The sequence below is a fragment of the Syngnathoides biaculeatus genome, chromosome 20, assembly GCF_019802595.1.
Source record: "Syngnathoides biaculeatus isolate LvHL_M chromosome 20, ASM1980259v1, whole genome shotgun sequence".
Classification (NCBI taxonomy): domain Eukaryota; kingdom Metazoa; phylum Chordata; class Actinopteri; order Syngnathiformes; family Syngnathidae; genus Syngnathoides; species Syngnathoides biaculeatus.
In genome coordinates this window covers 14,227,084-14,251,874 of record NC_084659.1, presented here as the reverse complement: position 1 = coordinate 14,251,874, position 24,791 = coordinate 14,227,084, and the positions used below count along the sequence as shown (strand labels likewise).

The following is a 24,791-nucleotide window of genomic DNA, read 5'->3' as shown; positions in this document are numbered from 1 at the left end:
TGAACAAAAAGACGGCCATGTGTCAATGCTCTTCGGCCTCTGGCTAATGTAACGGTAGATGTCAGCCGCTTTGTAAATCACTACATGACATCTTCATGGACCTGCTGAGTTGTACATGTTACACACCTTAGATGGGATGTGTGGAAACAAAAAAAAAGCAGCAAAAACAAAGTGAGTGGGATCAGCCAAAGAAAGCAAAATAAAAGGAAACCCACGCAAAACAGGGGCGGAAAGTCGTCTGTTGTTGGCATGGCAACATCCCGACAAAAAGACGTACATACAGAAACCGTCCCAGTGTGCATTTGGAGCATCCTCCTCATTGCAAAAATCATAACAATGAGCACAAAAAGTGACCCTGCAGCTAACATGGCCAGCAACGTTCGCCGCCATTTGTCACGTGTGATAAATGCTGGCCTGTCAAAACCAGTGAAGGCTACACGGGGCAAAGCGCTTGTGAAATATGAAACAATAGACAAAAAAAAAGTTGACAGAAATTGCGAAAAGCACGCAATAAAAGTGGAGAATATGAAAACAGTCCTTAAATATGTTGATGATGTTCATGGTATGATGGCAAAGCACAGAGCCTTCAATTATACATTAACCCCTCCCAAATTTCTTATAAACTTAACACACCACTAAGACTGAAAAAATAAATAAAAACTGAGGCAACTTCATCTCACATCTTTCTTATGTCCGCACATTACAACATGTATGAGATACAAAAATATATGCTTAAATATATATAAATATCCCACCAGGTCATTGCGAACAATGAGGCACTCTAAAGCAAGCATACCAGTGCAAAGCCCCTGTCCACACACCGGCTGTCATCTCAGACTATTTTATTATCATTGTTTTTTTAACGTTATTTTTTTTTTTTGCCTCCTCCATGTGATGTGCGCGCACTCATGGCCAACAATGAGGCACCCTAAAGTAGCCACGCTAGCCCGAAAGCCAAGTAAATGCTGGCTGTCAAGTGGGACTTAAAAAAAATAAAATAAAGCCTCTCTCGTCTTAGATTGTGGGAGTGGGTTGACTTCAGCAAGGAGCGAAGTGCATTACTTGTCCCAGTTTTGGCGACCCCCATGAATTCGGGAAATGCTAACGAACAGTTTAAAACTATAGCTTCACAGTTGAGCGCTACATAGTTCTTTTCACATTTTCAGCAATTATTTGGAAATATGTATCATGTATTTAGAAATGATTTTCAGAAGTCAACTTAACAAGGCCTTGAATGGATATTTGGACATTTTTTTTTCCCGATAAAGATTACTACATTCCTAAAATGCACACTAACTGGATGATTTATTCGCTACGCATACAATACAATAGTGCGGGGGTGTCAAACTCATTTTTATCGCGTGCCACATTGTAGTTACGGTTTCTATCAGAGGGCCATTATGACTAAAACCATGAAAATCTTTAATTGACCCATCGTATTCACACATTAAATTTATCAACTAGTTTGGGAATCAGAAATCAAGGGTAATGGGTTTTTCAACAATTGTTGATGTTTGCTAACACAAAAATGCTTGCAATATATAAAGGTCATCATTTATGATATGACAGCTTGAAATTTTGGTTCAAATTTGGACAAAAACCAGGGAAGTTGATACACATGATTTGCCTTCGCGGGCCACATAAAATTATGCGGCGGGCTGCACCTGGCCCCCGGGCCTTTAGTTTGACACTGTGCAAAAGTGATAACAGTAGAAATTCGACAAAGTATTTGCGATGATAGCCAACCCACATGGTCGTAGACCACAGATTTTGTGAGTGGGTAACGTTAAGGCTGAGATAAAGAGAGTGGAAGAGTTACAGAAAGGAATAGAAGCGCACATGCATTGAAAAAAAAAAAAAAAACATTTGGTGGAGAACAGCAGTTGACTCCATGTTACCTCTGATTCTCAGAAGTTAGAGGCCTTATTCCCAGGATGCGTTTAAACTTAATAGAATAATAGCCACGGGCGCTGGAAGATTGTTGGGAAGATCACACTTGACGTGACTTGACGTAAAAAAGCTCCTCCGATATAATATTACAACTCTTAAGTTGATACATGAGACGCGTTTGAATATAATCACTGGAAATCGTGCTGAATTAAAAAAAATGCAAGAAGAGCATCGTGGGAACAAATTTCAAATGACGTCCTCATCACTTTGAGATACGAATTGGCAGCTCCTTACCTTGTTGTAGTAATGGAGCTGCACAGAATGCCACTGGCCGTCGCTGACACCGCCCGGGACGAAGGGGGTCACGGTGGTCTTGGTCTCACCTGGAGGACAACGAGACCAGAGATGCGAGATGAAGCAACCACGTGGATTATACTTTTTGAATTCAAAAATGTGTCCTAACTTGATGCGAACCCGCCCATCACGACCACACCGTTGATCATAAATCATCGTTGTCAGTGTCTCCACTTGAGCTTAGCGCCGGCCACAAAGACTTCGGCTTTCCTGATAAATGACTTTGTTTGTCAAAGGCGGGAGCGGCCCAGGGGAGGAATCCATAACATTGACGAGAGCGGTACGTACTTTGTGTATATGTGTGTTGCTTTTGAGAGTAAGAGCGCAAACCTCTGCCAAACATTTCTTGCCTGCGAAATAATTAAAGCTCTCCAAGCTGGCATTTTAATGCCTAACAATCGAGGCGCATTTTCATCTTGAGCCAAGGGAACTAAATATAATGAGCATACACAAGTGCAGTTAATTACAGCATGTATTTTAAATGGGATTTGGGGATTAGTTCTCATAATGCGTTGTTACATAAAAAAAGATAGGAGGGATAGGCCTAATGACGACTAGTGATACAAAAAATTGATGCACGTAACTAAAAAAAAATTGTTTTTCACCCAAGTATTATATATGTACCGTAATTCCCAACCTACAGGGCGCACATGCTTATAAGCCTCACCCATTACATTTGTAAAGGAAATACCATTTGGTACAAAGATGGGCCGCGGCAGTGTAAGAGAGTTTAACGGTAAAGCTTGCACCGCTGCGCTAATGCTAACGCCAGCGCCGCGCTAAAAGGGGCGGTTAAAAAAAAAAATACTGGTAAAAATCACCGAGACACGGTAGTAACACGCTAGCGCAGCGCTAACAGGGCTGGACCATCCCTTCCTCGGCACATATATTCCACCGGTCTCACTCTTACCTTTTCCGCTCGAGTGCCCCCTTGCAGCCGTTAGAAAAAAATGCACAAATTAGCTGCATCGCCGCATAAACCGCAGGGTTGAAAGCGTATGTAAAAAGTCGTGGCTGATAGGCCGGAAATTACGGTAGTAATTAATTTCAAAATTAGTTTCAACCAGATAATGTGAATTTGCATCAAATTCAGGAAATGGTACAAAAATAAAAATAAATAAAGAGATGAAGTGGCTAAACATCCCCCGTGGAGGTAATCACGGGGTGATTGTGTGCCCATGTACCCTATTCATCATGTGCAGAGTTAATACAAGAGTAGTGGGAGCAAAGCAAAGATTTTCCTCTTCCGCCTCTCATTAGGTCGTAATCCACATTTAATTTGATAATTAGTTCATTCATTTACAGTCTGATTCCAGATTTGGCCGTGGGCCCAAAACAGGATCCAACTAATCATATTGAACTGGATCCCCCTCCACTACAGCGCCATGGGAAAGTGGAGAGAAACGGAAAACAAAACGTTTGAACTGTGGATCAGCGGTTATCAGCGTAAGAATGCGCACTTGTGGCCCAAGTGTTTATTTGACATGGTGTTGCCCGCTTAATGATAACAGGAGGAGGAAACTGTTAAAAAAAAAATGTCTGCACACACAAGGGCAATAATGAAGGTTAAATTTCAGGTATGGAGGTGTGTTCAAGAACTGGGTGTGGGTGGGGTGAAGGGGTTCACCTCCAGAGAAGGTGAGTTGAATCTGCTCGTCGATGATTTCCAAAGCGATGAAGTCGTGTTTCTCATTGAATCGGCCGTTGTAGAGAAGCAGGCCGTTTCTCTCTCGAGTCACAAACCTGGTCATAAAAAAATGTTATCATAAAATTTAAAAAAAACATAAAAAGTGTTTTTTTTTTCCCCCAAGCAATTTTTTCAAGGTTAATTTAATTGTAGATTCCGAGATGGGTAAAAATCACATTGCTATATTGCTAAAAAGCTAACGACCTTGAAGATATGGCATGTATGCAAAAGTATTGGGACAACATGGCATTTACAGTGAATCCCCGTTTCTTGTGGGGGGACACATTCCAGACTACGATATAGTGAGTAATAGTGTATACGAAGTGAGTAATACTGTATACGATTACTCGATTATCTGTATACGATTTAGGAACTCAATTCTTCTGTCCGTGTGAATCCTCATGATGGGAGAGCTCTTGAAGAAAAACCGTTGTGGGAGAGAAAAGCAGGAAATGTGTTGCGTACGGGCTTTGGACAGGAAAGCGGGTCACCCTCTTCATTAGACAACGTGCAACTGCGGGGTAGAAAAAGGGGCAAACCTGGCTGCGAGCGAACAAAGTTCACGTGTGAGTGGTTTGGGAACGCAAGGTGAGGGCACGGGAGTCAGCCGGCAGATGCCAGCGAGCCAGGAAGTCGACGGGGCTGTAGCCAGACGCTGATAAGGGAAACTCATCACAAAGACTTTCCTGTTTTGAGGGCAGTGCAAACCTTTTTTTCTCACCGTCGTCCGACTGATCGACTCCCGTCATTATTGCTCTAAACTTTCCTACCTTTACGCAGGAAGCAAAACAAGCTGGAATGTTCTATTATGATATCAACAGAGTTCACTTTTATGGTTTCGATCATTCAGGTGAGCATTTCATTTGGTGCGTGATCTAATTCAGTTCCAGATTAAATTGTTTTTAACATCTTGTGATATTTTAAATAAAATACAATTTAACAAAGGTATAGTTTCAATGTTAAATGCAGTTTCTCCATGCACAGTGCGGATCAGATCCAGATGAACCAGTTTTACATGATGTCGCTAATAACTTGTTTTATTTTACACATTCTTTCAGGTTAAAGAAACCAAAACTACTGAAAAGGCTCATGAATATGATAAAAAAAAAGCTAGGGAAGTGATGAACAAAAGGAAGAAAGAACCACTCACATGAGCGACACGGTAAAGTGGAACCTTTGCCGCAGACCCCGGAAGGTGACGAAGGACTGTCCGGGAAAGCTGCGGGTGGTCATCTCGCAGAAAGGCTTCTCGTACTCGCCGGGTCGACATCGGCACGTGAAGCCGCCGGCGCGCCTGTTCACACATTCACCGCCGTTCTTGCACACGCCCGGTACGCAGCTGTCCAATGCGGTGTTCACCTCACAGTGTTCCCCTGCGGACAAAGAAGACGGAGTCAGTCCCAATCGATCTTGCCCTTAATTGCCTTGAAATGTCCTCTGAAGCGCTAATCATCTATCATAACTTTCGATGACACAGCACGGTGTAGCTAAAGGCATGTTTTGTCTTGTCTTGTTTGATTTTCCTACAAAGACAACAAAGCAGACAATCCTAAATTGGGAAATTACCACGAATCTTCCAAAAATCCAAGGTTTCACCTTTCCTCACAGAAATCCCATGACTTATGGGCAACATTTTTTTCTTGACTGTAGAACTATTTGTGCTGACATGATTGGGACCCCAACTCGCTCCACAACAGCCTGGAACCATGTAATGACCCTTCACTCTGCGGCATAATCCCATTTGCCGCGGGGTGAATTATAAGGATCCGTTTCCCTGTAATGCTGAAACCTAAGGAGAACACTGTCATCGGGCCAATTATGGGCCTGTGATGGGTCCGAGTGTTGAACTGTGACCTCCAAAAGACAACCTGCACTCGGTTTTTGGAACGCAAAACACGCTTGGGGGAGTACAGAAATGCAGGGGAAGGCGAGAGCAGGGTAGTGACTGATAGAGACAGGTATAATGAGGTAATTAGATCAGATAAAATGGAGGAAGAGAAGGGAGGACGGGGCGATGAAGGCTGTCTCGCTCTGGCCTATTAGAGAGAGAGAGACACACAGTAGATGAAACTTTCTGGTATCAGGTGAACAAGGGGGAAGCGCTGAGAAATCTTCCAGAAAAGTTCCTCACCGGTGAAGTCTTCCAGGCACTCGCAGGTGTAGCCACCTTCTCTGCTGAGACACCGGCCGTTGTTCTTGCACGGCCCCGAGTAGCACAGGTCGATCTCCGTCTGGCAGTAATCGCCCGTGAAGCCGACGGGGCAGCGGCAACGCAGCCCGTTGATGGGGTGTATGGGCCGGAAAAGGACGGTGTTGGACGTGATGAAGGGGGGCGAGCTGTCAAACTTCAGCACGGACACGCACTTCATGTAGTTCTCGCAGGGCTCCCGGAGGCAGATGTTGTCGTCGAACGGCAAAACCTGCAGAAATGTGAAATTACAGTTGTAAAAATATATTATTTTTAATTTTCGGAAACACTCTTTGGTGCAAAATTGGATTAAAGAGTGAATATGTTGTTGTATTCAGTGTTTTTGTGTGGAAACACCCGTATGTGCATTACCTCCTGTAACGAAATGAGCCTGAGCAGAGTCCTGTTCAGGTAGATCTGCTCCTGCAGCTCCTCGGAAGGAAAGAAGGTCCCTTTGCCGGGCCCTCCCCCGGGTTGCATGGCCGAGAAGGTCACGTTGAGGATGGAGCCCTGCACGTCCGTGTCGTTTTGGATGTTGAACACAAAGACGGCGTCGCGCCTGGTGGACAGCACTGCCGCCACGCCGTCCACGAAGAGCCCCAGCAGTGGCGACAGGAAGCGCTCCTGAGACATGTTCTCCAGGCGCACCGTGATGCTGTTGGTCAGCATGTCGTCGGTGATGATGGTGACTCTAAGTGTGCAGAGGGCTGAGGTTGTGTGGACACCATCTGGGGAAGAAAAAAATATATAGTTTCCTCAAAAGATGCATCTAAATGTTTAAATGCAGTATTCATATTCGCTGTTCACCAGTCATGAGTAAACTTGAGAAAAAATATTTCAGAACTGACAAACATCTGAACCAGGTTACATAATAAAAGGTGTCACAATAAAACGCAAAACAAGCTAGCAAGAAAACACACCTTTGTCATTCATGGCCAGGTGCGTGCATTTCCTCACAACTATCACCTTACAGACACCATTTGTGTTTTTCTCGACTGCATTTTTGACGGAACAATACTTTCCAAATCAGCTTTGTGCGTGTACTACGGAATAACTGCGTACTGTAACTTGATCCCTTGCATGTGGTTGCATACCAATTAGGGACTGTAATGTTGTGGTGCCTATGGAGGGTCACCAAAAGGCTTCCAGGCTGCTCAAGGTCTTGGTGACATAAAGCCGACAACAGCTGGTGGGGGGGGGCGGCGTGAAATGGATCGTACTGATGAGGCGACTGAGGTTATGTCCACACATATGCGGACGTTTTCAAAAGCAGCTTTCCACTTTTCCACTTTGTTATTGAGAATTTTTTTTTTTTTGGTCAACACGGTAATGTATTTGGAAGCTGTCAAGTGCATGCTGGCGCGCCAGGTGGCGGTACGGCCGATAAGGGCGGGGGGTAATGGAGTCACGGGGAGGTTCAGTCACAGGCGCCTTGTCACTCTCAGAGAGGTCAAGAATTCAAACGCGCCTGCAACGATAGCATCGCGAGGACGGGTCTCAGCACTGAACGCAAAGTGGATCAGCGCAAATAGAATGAAAATGACAACATTCGTGCAAAAGAAGCCCAAAAATGCCTCATCCTCAACAAGTATCAAACCAAGCTGCCCAAAGCGGATCGCCATCAATTTTTTTTTATACCATTGTTCCCTATTAGGTTTCACTGGTGAGCTGCAGCCTATCATGTCTAACATTTAAGCTCAAGACCAGGTACACGCTGGACTGCTCACCAACCAATCACAGGAGACAACCAACCATTTCACACCGATTGGGGAATATTTTGCCTTTACTAAACCTAACATGCGTGTTCCAGCTTCCTGATTGAAAAAACTAAAAAATTAAAATTTTTCACACAAAAGTGAATCAATGTAATGTGTAAAGTGCCGCTTCTTGGCTAATTTTGGAGGGCTGGTAGTGGGTGGGCACCTGTGCTATTTATAAAGCCCACCATCTGCTAACATGCCGTAACACACACACACATGCAGAGAGGATGGGCTGAACAGTAGAACTGACGGGTGTGGCGTTGGCTGACCCGATGGAAAACCCTTACAGATGCGCTCACGAGCCACAACAATAGGCACACCTGCAGTCATCCAGTCCTAAACTAGACAACATTTAGGCCATTTTTTAAAAAAAAAGGCAACTAAGCTACACAATTGGAAACCCCTCTCAATTTGATGCAGCTCATCGCCACACAAGCAAACACAAACACAGGGATGAGAATGACCAATGTGGAAAAACACTGAAAATATCTGCCTTCGTGGGGGGGTTCAAAGGGGGGTGAATTTTTTCATAAAACAGATTGTTAAATGGTGACCTCTGGTTACTTCTAACAGTGTAAATACACTTGTATTACATTTTGTATACACTCATATTTGTATGTATTCGGTTCGACATGATACCGTTTTCGTTCCTATCTTGCACGGTTACACTTTTTTCAACCCATGCCCATCTGAAACAGTTTTTTTACCCCGTGTTTTTTATCAATGTCACTGGCACAATCGTCATCTTTTCGCTGCACGACTTTCGCCACATTGGCAAACGTGCAAACCGGTCGATGACACATGCGTACGCATGTCTATAAGTTATATCTATCCCATAGTAAACTTCTCTATGAAATGTTAACATCCGAGTGAAAATACTGATGAAATGCCGCCAAAATACTGCAGGAAATCGGAATGTTGTCGTTATTATAAACACCTAATTTAACGGAAACAGATAGCAATGCCGTTTTCCGCTATCATAGCTGTGACTCATTTTCCGACGAGCGTTGCCGATAGATGCTGTCGGCCGGTCTTGATCACAGCCTCACCCCGCGTCAAGACCAAATTTTCTTAATGGATTTACACGTTTCCCAAAAATGACAATTTCAGCTGAAAAAACTCAGAATTCCACGAATCCGCGGGAAATTCTCACCCCGGCAAACAGTACACACATACTCTGCATGTACACATTCCGTACAGTAAAATAAATCCCTGCCACACATAATACCTTACAGCGACCCCCCCCATCTCCCTTCTATCGCACATTTTCAACTATCTCGGGTGGATCTGAACGCAAGATCACTGTACTGTATACTAAAAGAACAGCGCCGTTACTGGATATCATTTTACACTCTTTCGGCACACACACATACTCTGCTGCCCACAAAAGTGTTTGTTCAGTTTGCGGGCAGGATGGCCTGTCAAGAAACAAAAAACCAACGGGTGCCTATATGACAGATTGCAGGCGGCCCACCACCGAGACGCACTTGTCCTCCACACGCTTTTCCGCACACACATTTTATTAATGTTGACATTTATCACCCCGAAAGACAATGGTAAATAAGAGCCTAATATGTTAAAAACCACAAGAGGGGTCCTGTGATTCTAAAAGCAGGCAGCTTTAACGTCAATGCATTTGGAAGAAAAAAATTATCTATGCGCAATTCTTTTTGCAGCACAGTTAAAAAGTTTTACATCAACTAAGCAACAGGAACTTCCTGTTTCAGGTGGTTTAAATGCCTTGAAGCCACTGAGGACTATCTCCCCTTGCGTCTATTGGAAGCATTTGAATCAAAACAAACTGAAGCCAGAGCTGCTTCCAGCCAATCGCAGGTAGGATACTTCCGAAGAGGAGAGACGTGACCAATCAGGAAAGGAATGGCACACACAGACACATTTGACTGTCATTACTGATTAAAACATCATGATAATGAATAACGCTGCCAAAAACACTTCTCATTGTTTTGTGATTTATACTTGAACAAATTCATCATTGGTTTTGCATTTTCCCTTTGAAATGTGGATTAGTTTTTTTTTAAATAAAGTTTTGGGGATGAAGTGTAACATTTCGTAAGCAATATTTCAACATTTTTGAAAAGGGCGTGTCAGTCAAATGCACTGCATCTAGAATCAATGCATCTGAGTAGTTGGAGGGTAAGAGTGTGAGTCCAAAAGGCACTACAGATTAAATAATTCACACTATTTGAAGGTAAGTCGGCGTTTCAAATTATTAATGATGGCAGTCAGCAAGCTGCTTGACCACACTGTATTGAATCCCATTTTTTGCTGACTGAATTTGTAATTGTCGATGAATCTCGTCAGGAAAAAAAAACGAGTCGTGGGGGAATCAATCTACAGTATTGGACTCTGATAACTTGGGGGTGCTCGCACCCACATAACAAGCCACTCTAATCTATAGTTATTGACTAAACACTACCATGTCCCAACTGAGAGTGGATCATTAACCGCAGGAATGCACGGCGGCGTAGAAGAAAGACAAAGTAGACGCGTGAGGCCAGCTGCAAACACTTTGCACTGCGCCGATTCAAATTCAAAAAGCACACAGCCAGGAGCGCTTCAACGGGGTGAAAAATCTTCAGTTTTTGGAGCTGAGCCACCACTCGGCTGCGCGACCTCTGTCGACAACACCCGCTGAGGTGTGAGCGTAGCTGCTGGGAGGGGGGGATCCCGCGCTGTGAACGCTCCAGATCCAAGAATGCAAAATAAAACGGTCCTGGAGAACAAGTTGGAGGCTGTGCCTGCGTACTTCGATGCGAGAATTTATGCATTCGCGTGTGACCATATATCAGATGCTGCAGTCCAATTTCTCCATCAGCACCTGCGACTCTTCAAGGAGGCAAAAACAGAACACCCAAGTCCATTTATTTTCCCCAACTGTGAGCCACACAGAAGCTTCCGTTCTCAGTTAGAAGTGATGGCGGTGAACAGGTGGGTGGGGATAGTGTATTTTTTCCTGTTATTAGATTACCCTAATCTCCAGTTGATTCCCTTTAAAAATCCTATTATTTTGGGATGTTTCCAAATATCCCCCATTTTAAACTTCCACCTTAGTTCTACGACCGTTTGGTGGAAGTAACTTCTGAAATAAAACCTACCCATCTGCACGGGTAATGACATGCCCGGACCATCCAGTCAAATCCTTAACCTTTCACTTGACGCACGCGTGAATTCGGCGGCCTGCCGGTTCCGCAATCTGGACTCCAAGCTGAATGGCCTCTCACAAGTCCAAGACAAGCGCTTTTGGTGAGCCGCACTTAAAAGCCGAGCGCTCAGGAGCAACATGGCCGAGATCCGACCCGGCTAGAATGTCGATGTCAGCAGAATGGAGCCACTGTTCCGACTGTGCCCAACGAGCACTATGAGTGCAATAATCCTTGAAGGCATCGTTCCACCGGCAGTGCACGCTATCTCTAGCACGCTAGCAAAGTTGTCTTCATCTTAATAAACCCTCAAAGGCCACACTCTTCCGGTTTCATCTTGCTCTCTTCTTACCTCTTGATGTTACAGCAGGGGGGAAGAAGCGTATGAAATAAAATCTGCATCTCCCCCTCAGGCAGAGATTTAACAGTTTTTACTGAGTTTAGTTTTTGTTTTAGCACAAGAGAGAGCTCCAGTAAATTCTTCTCCGCAAGACATTTACAGGGAGAACTTCCAACACATTTCATTTGAAAGAATACTTCTGGCTTGATCAGAACAATCCAGATGGAAACTTTTATCTTGTAACAGACACCTAGTACAGCACAAAACAAAACATCCACTGTTCCTTATCTCATGAGAAGCAACAAATGAATTCTAGATACATTACAGAAAATAAAAGATAACTGCTGAAAGACTGAGACCAACAATAGCAAATACAGTATACAGTATTTCCATTTTTCTCTTATTTTTTGATATTCTTAATCTATTGTGAAACTTATCCACAAATTTACTCGCAGATGTTACACTTTATCCAGTGTTGTCACAAAAGATTGAATGTCACTGTCCTATAAAACAAAAAAACAAAAAGTATAGTATAAATATTATGAAAGATTATTTCAAAAAATGATTTAGTCTAGTAGATATTTTTTCAACAGTAATTTTCAGAATCATTTTATTGTTCTGATTTATGATAATCATTCTCCCTCCTGGAAAAATTTAATTTACACTTCATTGCATGACAAATTCAACTAAATCAACTGGAAAATGTGTCTTTTTTCATTTTTAAAATGGTCTTTCAGATCAATTATAACAGTCAAAAAATGTTTTAATTAAACCTATGAGGTAAAAATATTTGAGTTGTTTCCACGAAGGTGTTTTTTTTTTTTATTATAATACAGATATGCTTAGTCACTGTGTGTGCATGTGGGTGGTCAGATGAATAGGATTATTAGCTCATTCAAAAGTCCTTTTTCCCACCACATTATAGCGAGGTGAAGAGTCAAACGCTCCTTCCTGCCCCGAGAAGGAGGGTGACTGCTCAACTGGAACCAAGAACACATGCAAGCAATGTAAAGACCATGCCGCCTGATCTGCAGTCTGTCACTAAATCTCAACGCTGATTACCAAATAAATATGATCGCACTTCTGTAATACAAATGCGCTAACTGCTCCGAATAGATGGGGAAAAAAAACTGCTTTTGGTGTGTATGAGGGACAGCAACCAAGAGCTAAAGTTCCCTCCCAGGTTGAACTGTGGCCTCAGGTCTGCGGTCCAGGATCCATTTCACTGACACTAGATCAGGTCTTTGCCTCCTGGATTTTTTTCCTGTCCATTCCCTCGCTTAAAATGTTTGACTGAGTCATGAGTAAAAACCGGGACCGTCATAATCATTTCTTTGTTTTTCAATTTCTACCTCCACCCTTCATTCCAGCTCAGTGTCCCTTCCTCTTCTTCTCTCCAAGGAGGTGTCTGGTTACACTCATTGTTGGTGCGGGTTACTGATAAATAGGGTGCCTGGTTACCATCCTGCACGCCATTGGCCCCTTTTAACAAAGCCTTGGGAAGGAGGAGGAATAGGCGGGGGGTCGTCACCCTGGGAAACCGGGAGAATTGTGTCCAATTGTAGTGAAATAGAAAGTCGGGAAACTTCAACTTCTTTTGGTTGCACAAAGTTGAGGAGACACTGAACATGTCGACACCAAGTCAGGTCACACTGTGTCATGCATTCTGACTTTGCAATTTCCCACAATTTCCGGCCTACAGAGAGGCAGTAACACAGCAGCAACAGGCTAGCGCAACGCTAACAGGGCTGGTTTAAAAGAAATAATAAAAAAATCATACTGGTAAAAGTCAGTTCCTCGGCACATATATTCCACCGGTGTCACTCTTACCTTTTCCGCTTGAGTACCCCCTTGCGACCGTTTTTTAGCTGCATCACCGCATAAGCCGCAGGGTTGAAAGCGTGTGAAAAAAGTCGCGGTTTATAGGCTGGAAATTAGGTAGTTGGATTTTTTTTTTCATAAAAAGAAAATGTTGAATTCTTTGGAGTGTTCTGACAAGTTTCTTTACAAAAAGTGTGGAAAAAAAGTGAATCATCAATCCCAATGCAAAGAATGTACTTAAAAGTTACGTCATTAATACGATCTAAAGCTTTGCAAGAAGAAACAGAAAATATTTTGAATTTAAAATAGCTAATGCCTATTCACGCTGGTCGTAAAAAAATATTTGTATACATTTTTTTTGTATTTTATCGAAAATTATAGAAGATTGGGAACAAAAAAAACACCCCACTGTATTAAAAATAACTGCATAACAAGGAAAACGTACGAACAGAATAAATAATTTTGAGAATATTTTTCACCTAATTTTGTAATCTTACATGTATTAATTAGATGTGACTACTTCTAAAAAAAAACCTATAAATTTGTTTTGAATGTTTAGATTTCAAAATATGGAATAAATCCTGACAAAATTATACTACTGAACTAACAATGCCCGCAAATCCAGGAAAAGTATTACAGCAGAAAACAGATAATACTAATATTCATAATAGCTGTAAGTCAGGAATAATGTGACGAACGTGACTGATACTCCCAAACATTTCAGGCATTCCTTCTCTCATTATCAATAGCGAGGACAGGAAACAAAGAAACAGAGCGACTTCCCCAAAAGGCAACAAAAACTCATAATTGTACACTTCGTTCCTAATTTGGTCTGCTCACCCTGCCCTAGTACCTCAACGTCTGTCAGAGTTAAAGTCTGGAGGCTCGCTTTCAGAAATGCTGTCAACATCAGGAAGCGAGAACCCCTTTTGTGAAATGGAAGCTTCTGGATAAATCCAGTTGCCATGACAAAACGTGAACGTCAAGTGTCACAAAAGTGTATTTTCAGAATTGCGTTCTCTTTGACGTGATTCATCGAGATGAACAAGATGGGCCCAATCCATTTTGCCTTGTAAAACTGCCATGTCACAGTTGTAATGCGTGTAGCGCTTTGCAATCCACGAGACAGTGAGTCACCAGTCAGGGAGGCTGGATCCCAATCCAAAAAGAGTTTTTTTCTTGTTGTTGTTGCTGCATATGTTGCAACAAGCTGAACTTGACATTCAAATTCAGAACTCAAACAGGTGATGACTTTGTGATCTGCAGTGAAAGCAGGGAACAGGCGGAGGAACAATTACAAAGATGGAGGAACGCACTGGAACGGAGAACAATGAAGATTAGCCAAAGTAAAACAGAGAATATGTGCGTGAATGAGAGGGGCGGAGGAGGAGGAGGAGTGAAGCTCCAGGGAGAAGAGATGGCGAGGGTGGACGACTTCAAATACTTGGGGTCAACAATACAGAGCAATGGTGAGTGTGGTAAGGAAGTGAAGAAACGGGTCCAAGCGGGATGGAACAGTTGGTGGAAGGTGTCTGGTGTTCTATGTGCCAGAAGAGTCTCTGCTAGGATGAAGGGCAAAGTCTATAAAACAGTGGTGAGGCCGGCCATGATGTACGCAGTAGAGACGGTGGCACTGAAGAGACAACAGGAAGCAGAATTTGAGGTGGCAGATATGAAGATGTTGAGGTTCTTGCTCGAAGTGAGCAGGTTGGATAGGATTAGGAATGAGCTCATTAAAGGGGCAGCGGAAGTTGGATGTTTTGGAGACAAGGTTCGAGAGAGCAGACTTCCATGGTTTGGACATGTCCAGAGGTGAGAGAGTGAGTATATTGGTAGAAGGGTGCTGAGGATGGAGCTGCCAAGCAAAAGAGTGAGAGGAAGACCAAAGAAAAGGTTGATGGATGTTGTGAGGGAGGACATGAGGACAGTGGGTGGTCAAGAGGAAGATACACGAGATAGACTTAGATGGAAAAAGATGACACGCTGTGTCAACCCCTAACGGGACAAGCCGGAAGAAAAAGAAGAAGGCATTTTGACATGAATGAGCGCAAGATGACAGCAACAACTGCTCAACAGCACCTCGAGGACGTCAAACAGGACGTTCTTGGATGGAGGTTGACACTGAGCTGTCAACAGCATGTTGCAACAGAGTGGTACAGAGAGACTGGAAGAATCACAGAAAGCCATAAGGAGTGATTTTTTTTCATTCAGCTCCTCATTGGAAAACTGCAAAAACTACTGAAACACTGAACAGTTGGGCAAGTACACTCGATAATTCAAATGCCCACATCACAAACAGAACAACTTCTCACACGCGATATAGTTTTAGCTCATGGTGTCAGCTGTTTTGGTTTGGAGCCAGCCAGCTGGCAAGTCACACAAATGCCGGCCCAAACAATGAGTCAGACTGTCACCCATTCAGTCATTAAAGCAAGTTAGCAGGGCAGCCGGTCAAGTGGAAATCTAATTTATTGATTTAATCGCAGAGCCCTGTTTCGGAGCAAAGAATTTTGACACAAACACAGATGTCGCCGCGGGAATCGAACTCTGAGCCAATTTGCTTGAAGTCGTACCACCGATGCGTCATCATTGAAGGCTTTGGAGGGAAGTCCGGTTGTTATGGGGGTGTTAAAAAGGTAAAATGGAGGAGAGGAGAGTACCACGCTTGAATGGAGGGGAATAATTCCCTTCTCACCGGGAGATTCTTTGAAGTCCAAGGGAATGTGAGGGTAAAAATAGAATCCCCCACTTCTTTTCCGTCCTTTTCTTCTCTCCTCGCCTTAAATCACCACACTCCTGCTCTCCCTCATTCACACTTTTGTCAAAGATGCGCCGGCCATCAGGGTCACCCAAGTGTCAGCGTTGTGGAAGCGCTGGCGAGAACGCGGCGTGGTAATGAGTCGGGAGAGGCGGGGAAAGGTGCACTACTTAGTCCAATGCCGTCTCTTGGCGAAATGTTGTAAAATATAAATGTATAAAGTTGTAAAATGAAACTGAAAATTCGACACGTCATGTAGCGTATTGGTAGTTACTTAAAAAAAAGCCATCGCTGCTGTCCAAATACTTCTGTAGATGAACTAAATACTAAACCATCTGGGGGGCGGATTATCTACTAAATTTTAGCGGTCCGGAAATGTGTTCCGTGAACAGATTTTCTTCAGTTTTCTGTTAACTGCCGTTGATGCGCATTACTGCCACCCAAAGGACTGGAGTGGAACGGCACCTTGAACAACCGGAACAGCTTTGTTTCCGGCTGGGAGTGGATTTGACTTTGTACGACCACACAGAGCAACTTGGGAAAATGAACATTGAACACAAGCATATAAAAATACAGTTTGACGGGACCACATGGAGTCTCGACGGTTACAATTATCCTTGTAACAGAAATTTGTCACAACTAATTAGCGAGTAGCATCCTCATTCCTCAGTCTAGGGTAGTAATTACTGTCACCACACGCCGTGGCTGATTGCAGCATCGCAAGTTTTAACTTGGATGGCAGGACTTAACATAAAAAGACCAAAAAATGCAAATCCATCTAAAAACTAATCATCACGTGCACTGGGTTCCAGGTGTGTTCCCCACTCAAAGTGATTGGTGTCACGTCAATCTTTCTTCTACCGTCCTTTCAAGGAGGATTTATTGGCACGGAGGAACGGTAAATCCTTTGACTTGAAAAACCTGCACGTACACGCCTCAAAGACGACCCTCATCGAGACATGTTTATGGTCCTCCACAACTGAAGTCCAGCCATTAGAAAAAAGAAGAAATATTTTTAAAAATGAAAACAAGTCTGTCGTGACATGTCTGAATCCTCTTGAGAAAAGAGACAACTGGATACCTAGAAGAACACTGACCGTTATCTTCTGACGCCATAACTTTTATCAGTTATTTATTCATCACGGAGTTATGATGCCATGAAATACATTACCGATCCCACCATCAAGTAGCCAGAAAGTGTCCTCTTCAGGACCAAACAACTACCCCTTGCACAGAAGTACGAGAAACTCTTCCCGAGCGCAAGCTAACACCTCAACTCACGCAAGACAACGGGGCACACGTCATTTTCCAAAATCTCTACCCACTTGGTCCACGCACGCACAAATGTCCACGAGCGTGACGGCGCATGCATGCACGTTTTATAGCCGCTTCAATTACAAGGAGGTTTCTTGGCATTCCTGCGGTGGAAGGTTGGGGATAAAGACGCCGCGTCCCCGACGCGTGTGGTTCGATCCGCCGTGCGCAAATCTACAGCACGGTGTATAATTTGAATTTGGCCACCGTCGCATGTTCGACCTTTAATTTACCATCTCTAGTTAGATCCAGAATTGCAGAAGAATTAAGGGGTAGATGTCCCAAAAGTTAAGCACTGTAGTTCTTTGCGACCAAAAGTCAACAAACTACATGGGTGAAAACCTTGAAAAGCTATGACAGTGTTTGTTTTGTATCTGAATACTAATTCTTTTGCAAGCAGTCCAGACAACAAAACAGTAAGTCATCTTTTTTTATCCATGCATAAACAACTACACATCAGTTTGAGTGAAGAACAAGTTATATGATCCACAAAAGAACCATTAGGTTTAGATAAGCAGATTTCAAATTCTAGAATTTGTACTGAGTTTGTGAAGTTCCAATGCACTTTTCACTTTTTAAGAGCATGGAAATGTCTGACTTTTCCAGGTTTTTCTCAACGCGTCATGTTCATCATCTCCAGCAACAACCCCAAACATGAGAATTTCTATAGTCAACGATATTGTCCTGTCATGACCACAACACGGGGTTGGACCCAAATACACAACTCGGCAGACGTAGAGGCGGTTCAGGAAACGTTTTTATACCAGTCCAGTGCCGGGGATCAAACAGGCAGTTCACGGAAGCAGGAGTAACAAAGTCGTCAGGCGTGAGAGGCAGGTCAGTAGGCAGGCAGAGGTTGGTACACGGGAGAGCAGGAACAGAATCAGGAGAGTGCGAGGACGAGGCATGAGGCAATGATCTGGCAAAGGCCAGACCGTACGTGGAGTCCTATTTGTGTCAGCCTGATTGCTGCCGCTGCGTGCCGCGACAGGGTCCGGCACAGCCAGGACAAGGACCGGCATGGCCATGACATGTGCATAACTTATTCTTGGTAAGTCGTGCACCAAATCCACCACAGTAAATCTATAACTGTTCATAAACGTGAAAGACACCCATCAAAAGGCTATTACTATCGACTTAGTACTCTGTGTTCAATGTACGATTATTTTTTTTTAAGTGACGAGTTAGAACAACACAGTGCAGAATCAGGTACACATAATGGTTGCAGCAAGAAGACAGAGTACACAAGAGACTGTATCAGTTACGCAGTGTCAAAGGTATGCGCCCAGAGAACGTGTCATCACTTTGGTAATAACAGACCATTTCGATGCATCAGCCCTACAGCCCTCCTTCCTCTTCATGGACCAAACAAGCAGGAGTGACGACTGCGTTTAGGAATGGATGGGCATAAAGTACAAGGCTGACTGGGAAGACGCATTTGTGTGATCACTGCCCCGCGGCTAAACCGCAACAGCTCGCTTCTGATATTGTGTTGCGCCGAGCTGAGCCGCTAGCAGCTCCCGAGCCTCCGTCAAAAGGGATCCTGCGAGGCCATTACAACAAGCGTGACTCTCGACACGTTGGGGACAATCACTTCACGCCTCCAACGTAAAGCTGCCAGGTTGGTGACACGAGTGGATGTGAAGCCCCTTGGACCCGGTCACGGACCGCTGACTCAAAACAAGGATCAAAAGTACAACTTGCACAGAAAAAATGTGAATCCCGTTTGTTTGAGTACAGTCGTTCCAGACTGAAAAGTTGTTCTTCTCCTCTTTAAAATGTGATCAAAGACTGGCAGATTTCTCAATGTGGTTATTTGAACATTTGTCTCATCACTGAAATTTTGTCTTATGCAATCAGCCGCTCATTCCTTTTTGTCTCCACAACCTGACATTGACCCTTTGCTGATAATTTTAGGAATCATTCCACTGAAAGCAGCTTCTGTTAAAACCTGCGCTTACTTCAGCTGATAACATCGCAGGCGGTTTTTCTCTGTTCAAGTGACCTCTGGGCCGACCAAACGATTCAAACTGGGAGCTCATCACTCTCGCATTTGTGCCGTCTTCTAACCACGACGAAGGGAATGACTCGGGGCTTATGACAGGCTGAAAGTCAGCGCAAAGCTATTTATGTTGAAGGAACGGGGCGATAACTCGATAAAGAGATGTGGATGGCAGACAGCAGCACGCAACTCATTTTCAAATTTCACTTCAAGACACAGAGAAGCATTGTGGGTACTGCTTGGGCTCCTTGACAAAAGATCTCGGGAGAATTGCAACAACCAAATAATTACAGCATCCAAGTTCATGCTATTTCTATACTTTTTTTTTTTTTAACGTGACATGAAGAAAAAGCCCAAGCGAGAGGATAAAGCATCTACTTTGATAGAATTGTAACTGAAGACATTTTATGCAGGGGTTGGGTGCTTTTTGTGCGCCGGATAAAAGGTGCAAAAGGATCCCTGTGTGAAACTTGGCCTTAACACTGCAGGGCGAAGACGCTCCGACAGCTGTCTGGTGTAGACAGGGCCAAAAAAAATAAAATAATAATCTGATGTACAGCTAGAGTGCATGCACATGAGTCACTGCGTCCCAAATAAAAAGATATTTCAGATCAAAGTAGTCCAAAGACGAACTTAATACAACTGAAAGTGAGCTCCATTTCGAGCTGCAAAAAAATTACACCTGCAAGGGTTGGGGAAAGGTTTGAAGCGAGTAATCTGTCCAAAAATGTCACTCATACACATTCGCCATGCGGTGTAGAGTGGATATATATAGGAAAAAAATTGTACACACCCTTATGGTATACAAAAGGAAAAGTCCACTCCAACATCTTAATTTTAAATTCAGCGTTACTTTAAATGACAAAGTGTGTGCTGACTCACATTAAAATTATTTTGAATTTTAAACAGCCACATCCTCATTTAAATTATCACTTTATTTTATTTCTCTCTTTTTTTAGCAGATTATCAGTCACTGTGATTTGACGACATAAAGGCGCATTCTAGCAAGCCGGCCTCCTACTTACGGCAGTTGCGGCGTTGCGCACGCGTGCACCCTCCCTCCCTGCCCCGCCGTTCGATCGCGAGAGGCTGGCTGCTTGGAAAGTAGATCTTGGGGGGGAAAAAAAAAATCTGGCCACCCCTGAGTTACACTGAAAACATTTCTGGGAAAAAACACAGGTAATGTTTAAGTATCTAACTATAATAAGTATGAGATTGTGATTTACTTTGACCTGATCTAAGTTCTAACGTTAGACTAGTCTGTCCATATATCGAAATGCGAACGGTCATTTTCCCCGTGGTACGCGTTATCTTGAAGTTGAAAACTTTTCCCCTCTACATGCTTGAGGAAGATATAGTTCATCTACTGCTAGCTTTCATCAATGGATTGACATTAGATACCACCGTAAATTACGCTAGATTATAACAATACATCACGATTGCCGACAGGAATGTTTGTTCCAATGTATCGCGAGCTTGTTGCCACTAACGCCGATTATGTTATCAGCATTTTCAAAACATTCCCGGTATAGACCGTTCGTGTTTATTCCTTGACAGGCCATTGCCTTTAACTTATCTTCAGATGAAGTTTGTCAGATCAAGAATTTTTATTGATGAAAAATTTTAAACACCATTTTATATCATCTTCTAGTAATATCAGTTGAAATTGGAAATGATCATTTCTGAGTTTGAAATTTTTGTTTTCTATTTTAGTTATGCATTTGTTTATTTTATGTTTAATTTACAGTTATGTTATATTAATCCGGTAAGTTATTTTATTTATTTAGATTTTATGTTATTTTATTTTTAGATAGTTATTTTGAGATTCCATCCCTAATCACACCCACAACTTTATCTGTGGGCATGACCGGTGGCCCACACCCGTAACGTTATATCTGCGATCATAATTGACCACACCCGTACATTTTTCAAATGTGAGTGACTGGATTATACATCAATTAACAATGGGGAAAAAGTTTAGAAATGATTAATCTTGGTTTCGTTTTGTTAAAATATCCCAAAAACCTGGCATTCAAACAGTTGAGTTTATGTCAATTTTTAGCCCTATTTTTCATATGAACGTCTACGTCCATCCAATTTTCACTCGTCTGTTTGTTTCACTACATTTTTCTAGCTAAAAAACATGGCAAATTTTTATGATCGTCAAAATATGATTTCTAATCTTTCTGGATTACAGTCAACAATGGCAACAAGCAGCATCAGCAAGTCCATTGAGAGGAAACATAAGTGTTGCCTCACAGGCTGCACAACTGTCACCAACTCGTCTGGTGATAGTCAAAATTCAACACCTCGTGAGGATCACGGTTTGAACTCCGATTAAAAACTTAGCTATCGCAGAGTGTCGGCTTTTATCCATGTCGTAATACTATGTAGTGCAAAACGCCTGATGTTGCATTGTGTGCATACATTTGGACAATACTGGAAGTAACTGCCAGGTTACGAGTTTGTTCAAACCACGTGATGTTTCAGCCAAGGAGCCTACACCGTCGGCGCCAACACAGACTGTAAATAAGTTCTGAACCTATAAGCAGTCAGTGATTGTTCCACAAGCTGTCGTGGAAACAGTGGTCAAGGAGTGAGGTTTTTCACACTTGTCTGCATGAGTGTTCCTCCCTTTCAGAACACAACCTCATCACCACTGGGCAAAGTCTGCCCGCTGACAGATGAATGTTTAAATCAGTATCTGTAGTCACAGCTTCTACACATACATTTTTTTTGTCATGGTTTCTTTTGGATGCCAATAGGAAAAAAATGGTAAGAGCATCACAAAAAAGACAAAAACCGGCTTTAAGGATTTTGTTCAAAGGAAGTGAAAGCATGCAACTATATCCACTGAGGAGATATCAATTCATCATGTATAAGAAACCCCAAGAATATTGCCTTGCTATCATTCATACTGTATACAGTCAGCCACCCCTCCTCCTGTTCCCCTTCCATTACTTAACATACCTACAGCGGTTTTATCACACAACGTTTGTAATGTCACACTCGTGAGGCGCTTGTGGGCCCTTTTAACCCCCCCACCAATCAACAGTGAGTGAATACAAAAAAGAGCACCGCGTCATTTGAGTGAGGACAAATTTTGGTTTCACGATATGACGGGACGCTCGACCCCGACAATCTGCTGAGGGATGAGTGGGGATATCACTTTAGATAACCCTGACAGACAGACAGACAGTAGACGACCACGCGTCCTAGGATGATCCAGTCCAGCAATAGTCTATTTTTAAGACCCAGGAAGGTAAAACCTTCATCTGAAAACCCATCATACTCCCCCCCCCACCCCGGTCCCCGACCCCTGTCTTCACCTTTCCCCCCCTCTTTGGCCTCAGGCCCTTACGTTTGCAAACAAACAACGCCGCTCTTTGAAATCCCCACTGCAAACACGCTGGCATGACGAGACAACACCTCACTTTCCGCCAGCTTCCTCACATCATCGACTTCCTGCAGACCACTTGACCCTTGCCCAGGAAATGAATGGACATCTATTGGACATCCAATCCGGGGTGTTTAAATTTCAATCGTCGACCAAAGGAGGAACTGGTTGGCCTTTGCAAGCATCTCTGGCCTGTAATTGAGTGTTCGGACATGAGTGCAGTCAAAGCGTGACCGGCCCCGGTCACCTGGTATTTACACTTCAAACCTAACACCTGAAGGCAAACGCTCCACTATCTGTTTTTTGTGCATTTGACAACAAAATTAACTCACTTTAAAGAGAGAGGATATTACGGTTCCAGCTTGGTGTGCTTGTAAGCGCAGACAACTGTTAGGACGGTAATCTCAATGAACTTCTGCAGCCACTTGGGATGGAATTAGCCGCGACAACCACGCAGAAAGACAAAAGACACGTAGAGAAAAGAGGAAAGAGGCCAAGGGAGAGGACGGGAATGGTCTATGTGATGTAAGAAAGATGAATGGGATTCCCTTCGCGGGTTTCTGAAAGACATGACTTGATACATGTAACAGACGCTGCGCTATCCAGGTTTCTGCGACATGTTTGATATGACATCTGCGACAGTCCATCCTCACAGCCCCTCATTAGCGGGACCTATCCCGCTGCACTTATCAGTTGGAGGTGAGAGGTTGCGTGCAGAGCAGTTCAGGGTCATTCCCCGGCCTTGTACCGCTTTAATCTCACAGGTGGGACGCCCCTTTGTCGGGATGAGTCTAAGTACGCTTGTCGGGTAGTCACATTTCTCTTGTCTGGACATCAGACGCGCGACCATGTGTGAGGCACCCTTACCTTCAGAATTTGCCAGAATTCTAAAAATAGGACATAAATTGAGGAGGAGGAAGTTAGTTCAAATCACGGCATATCTGCAAATCCCAGATATCACTGAGGTTTAGATAAGTAATAGAACACCTGTCTAAAAACTAGCCAGTTGCTATAATTATAATTATTATATGTTGCTATCGTGTCTTAGTGGAACTCAAACTTACAAAGAAGTAGGAGAGTGAAAGTGGGGATTGTAGTGGGGGGCTGCTCATTGAGAACACGAGAAAAAAATGCTGAGCTATGCATCTCCTTGAACAGGATTAAGAAGCAAACCAGATGCAAGGCAGCCAAAACCCCCACAGGGGGTAAAAGAGTGGAGGTGGGGGCGAATGAAGAGGGGTTGCGTGTAGCGGCACGTCATCTTTCAACAAGGCCATCGAGAAGACGATCACAAGACCGTACGGCATCAATCACTGCAAATCCGTTTAGGAGACCACAACTACAGCTCTATGGCCTTCATTCCGGTCCGCCAGGGGAATGCAATAATGGAAATACATGACTCCCAGTTGAGTAATACTAACCAAACAAAACTAAATTTGGGTCTCAGATGGTGATTCTGGCTGACAGCTTCTTGGCATGCAGAAACTGTAGTGTGTGAGCCTTCAAGCTTCCTTAACGCTGCAGGGTTGACTTTACTTAAAGCAAAAAAAAATAATCACAGACTGGAGGAGAAGTACAGTGTAAGCTATTCAGAAGGAAGAAAACAGGTGCATTACAGTCAAGAGACTTGGGCAGATAGTTATCATTTCCAGAATCCACCTGAATGTTTTCATGTGAAATTCGACGAGGTGAGATAAGATCCTTAACAAAAAGACAAAACCTGGACAAACGGGCCGCACTCCTGATCTATCTCTGGAGTACAGATGGGGCGGTGTTGTGGCTATCTTAATGTGTGAACCATGCGTATCTCAGGAGAGATTGGTTGGGAATTGTACAAAAGGGGGATCACACAAGCGTCCCAGGCCTTCAAGAGCTCCAAAACATATGCCGGATTAGCTGGAACTAATTCCAAAAGTTCTTTCAAAAAGTAATCCTCCACCTACCTCCTAACAAATAAGTAATATAAAAAAAACTGAAGGCTTATTTAAAACTACCAGCAAAAATGACACAAATTAATCAGTCCTTCACCCACAAAGGTCTGAAAAGGACGACTAACGAAACCCCCACTGGGACCATCATGAGGTCAGTGTTGTCAGGGATACTCCAAGGGCTGTCAGCT

The 24,791-nt window shown here is 43.4% G+C and overlaps 1 protein-coding gene across 6 annotated transcripts in view; it reads right to left on the bottom strand.

The window, feature by feature from the left end:
- The window catches only part of celsr1a (cadherin EGF LAG seven-pass G-type receptor 1a), a 59,095-nt gene that overhangs the window by 29,386 nt on the left and 4,918 nt on the right, over positions 1–24,791 (bottom strand). For all 6 annotated transcript variants that reach the window (XM_061807934.1, XM_061807935.1, XM_061807936.1 and 3 more), the window contains exons 2-6: positions 6,492–6,847; positions 6,063–6,351; positions 5,082–5,304; positions 3,872–3,987; positions 2,185–2,273 (exon numbers count right to left, since the gene is read on the bottom strand). In XM_061807934.1, the coding sequence (XP_061663918.1) occupies positions 2,185–2,273; positions 3,872–3,987; positions 5,082–5,304; positions 6,063–6,351; positions 6,492–6,847 (1,073 nt within the window). The remainder of the gene's footprint in view (positions 1–2,184; positions 2,274–3,871; positions 3,988–5,081; positions 5,305–6,062; positions 6,352–6,491; positions 6,848–24,791) is intronic.